Source organism: Phymastichus coffea, unplaced genomic scaffold, assembly GCF_024137745.1.
Source record: "Phymastichus coffea isolate CEN01 unplaced genomic scaffold, Cenicafe_Pcof_1.1 PCOF00020, whole genome shotgun sequence".
Classification (NCBI taxonomy): Eukaryota; Metazoa; Arthropoda; class Insecta; order Hymenoptera; family Eulophidae; genus Phymastichus; species Phymastichus coffea.
Window position 1 is genome coordinate 441208 of NW_026706831.1, and position 2649 is coordinate 443856.

Genomic DNA, 2649 nt, shown 5'->3' on the forward strand with positions numbered 1-2649 from the left:
GATGTCCTCCAGCGTGTCTGCACCTGAAAGGAAATCGTCAACGTAGAAGTCTCGACGAAGTAGCATTGCCGCTCTTGGGAATCTGCTCTCTTCATCAACGGCTAATTGATGCAATGTTCGAATTGCGAGAAAAGGAGCACACTTCACCCCGAAAGTTACAACGTTGAGAACGAAGGTTCGAACTTCGCCTTCGTGGTACCACAAGATCTTCTGGAACTTCCTATCGTCGGGATGAAGACAGATTTGTCGGTACATCTTTTCGATGTCGGCAGTGATGACGAAGGGATGAGAACGGAATCGCAAAACTTGCTTCCACAGAGTTTCCTGAATGGTCGGTCTAGTCAACAGCATATCGTTCAACGAAATGCCCGTGGAGGATTTTGCAGAAGCGTCGAAAACGACACGACATTTCGTCGTTTCGCTGGACTCTTTGATCACCGCGTGGTGAGGCAAGTAGTAACCATCGTTGTTGTCGTCCTCGCACAGCGTCATGTGGCCAAGTTCCAGGTACCCGTTGAATTCCCTTTCGTACTCTGCTCGGAACCTGGAGTTAGCATCAAATTTGCGCTGCAACGCCTGAAAACGCTGTAACGCTTGGTGTTTTGACAAACCTAGTTCGAATTTGCCTGATCGAAACGGCAGACGAACGATATAGCGACCCGAAGCGTCGCGTGTCGTGGTTTGAACGTAGTACCTTTCGCATGCTACGTCCTCTTCTGACTTGATGGGTTGATAATCCATTTCTTCCATCGCCATGAATCTTTCTAGGTGTGAATCTAACCTCACTGTATTGCACGAAACGGAGTTGGGAATTGATTTGCCCTATGGCAAGAGAAGACAGAGTTGGACCTGACGCTAGCAAGACATCGACCGGTCTGGGTATGTGAAATTGGGGATCTGCTAATTTGATGTTCTTGGGGATGTTGAATTTCTCCCGAGGGAAAGACTCATTAGGCACCTTCTCAGCTATTTTAGGTACAATCAAAAAGTTTAATTGATATTTAGAATCATTATATGTAGAATAGAAAGTGGCAGTAGTGTATTTTTCTGAGACAATATTCGCATTGTCTATTGCTCCGATATTCACAAAGCATTGTTTAACTGGTAATTGTAAACGATTGATAAGAGATTGAGTCATTAAGTTTGCGTTAGAACATGAATCTAGTAGTGAGCGTGCCATGAGATGTTTTCCTCGGCTTGACTGAAAGCTTAAAACTGCTGTAGTCATAAGTTGAGAATCGGGAAGGTATGCGCTTGACGCGAATGTTTGGTGGCTTAGTCATGACTGAGACGTCCCGGACGGTTTTGAATCGTTCGCGGGTTGAGGGGTAGATGAACCTGATTTTTTATCTGCGTGTAGAAGGGTATGATGATCCTTATGACATTTTTTGCACCTTTTTTCGCTGGTACAGGAAGCGGAGTGGACGTATAAGCAATTGCGACATAACCCCTTTGCTTTGACGAGTTCCCACCTTTCGTTCAATTTCGCTTTATTGAACTTTTCGCATTTGTAGAGCCTGTGGGATTGACCGCATTGGACGCACGCGTTGTTGCTGGTCGTCGAGGTAGTAACGAGTGTGTTGGCAATGTTTTTGGAGACCTTTGCCGGGGGTTCTGCCTTGCTGCCTGCCCCCTTTCTTTTGGACTGGTAGTCTCGTTTCGGAAGTTCACCTATCGCTCATTGTTTAAATATTGAATCCTGAACGAAGATGTATAACTCTTCCAATTTGGGGATTTCGCGATTTGAGTGTTTATCCATCCATCGCGACAGGAGATACCCGGGCAGGCATCTCTCGAGAATTCGCAAGACAAACTCGTCGCAGATCGCAATGTTCATTGTTTTGAGCATGCTGACGTGCTGACGGACGGTGTACATAAGGGTGGCTGTGGTTTCGGCTGTTGGATTTTGAACGGGAGCTAACTTTAGCAGAGCGTCGAAGTGCTCGTTGACCAGAACACGTCGTTGATCGTAAGCGTTGCATAACGCTTCCCAAGCTAAGCCGTAGCTGACGTCGCTGGGGTCAAGACAGAATTCCTTTATTACGGTCGCTGCTAAACCCTGAACTGCATTTTGAAGTTGGGACAGTTTGACGCTTCCCGCCATTCCTGGACGATCGTGTATAAGCGCTTGGAAGTTGGCCTTCCAGGGGACCCAGTTTTTGTGGTTCCCATCGAATTTGGGTACCGTCAACGGTGCGAGTTTCGCCACGTCAGTTCTCTCGATGAAGGTAGCGGTGTTATTTCCGTTGAGCATAGTGGAATTCGCGAGAGGGATCGCTGGGGTTTGTTCATTTTCGATATTCGACTCGCTACTTCGAAATATTCTGATTCGAGTTCGTCGAATACAGCAATGTGGGGATGCTCGGGTTGCATCGAAAGAAGTTCTTCGCGATTCGCTGAATAACCTTGATATATGGTCGAAAGGGAATTTATTCGTAACTCCGCGTTCGTCGCATCTGGCGATCCCCTTGCTAAGTATTCTTTGAGGGATTTCAACGTTTTTGTAAACCTATTAAATTTCTGTTCGATATAAATTAAGCGTTTTTCTGCGTTGCCGCTGACTGGAATAACTTCGTCGTTATTCATTTTGAGTATTTATTGGATCAAAATAACGCGATATGAATCAAATTGAAATTGACGTTAATTGAG

General features: G+C 45.8%; 1 protein-coding gene across 1 annotated transcript; it reads right to left on the reverse strand.

Annotated features, from left to right (window-relative positions):
- Positions 1-1678: 1678 nt before the first annotated feature.
- LOC131675384 (uncharacterized) lies at positions 1679-2254 on the reverse strand. The gene has a single exon (XM_058954353.1). It carries the CDS (start codon positions 2252-2254, stop codon positions 1679-1681), a length of 576 nt encoding a protein of 191 aa, XP_058810336.1.
- Positions 2255-2649: the final 395 nt, after the last annotated feature.

Excerpts from the sequence above, each read along its gene's own strand:
- LOC131675384 (XM_058954353.1), bottom strand. The coding sequence starts at position 2,254 with ATGCTCAACGGAAATAACACCGCTACCTTCATCGAGAGAACTGACGTG.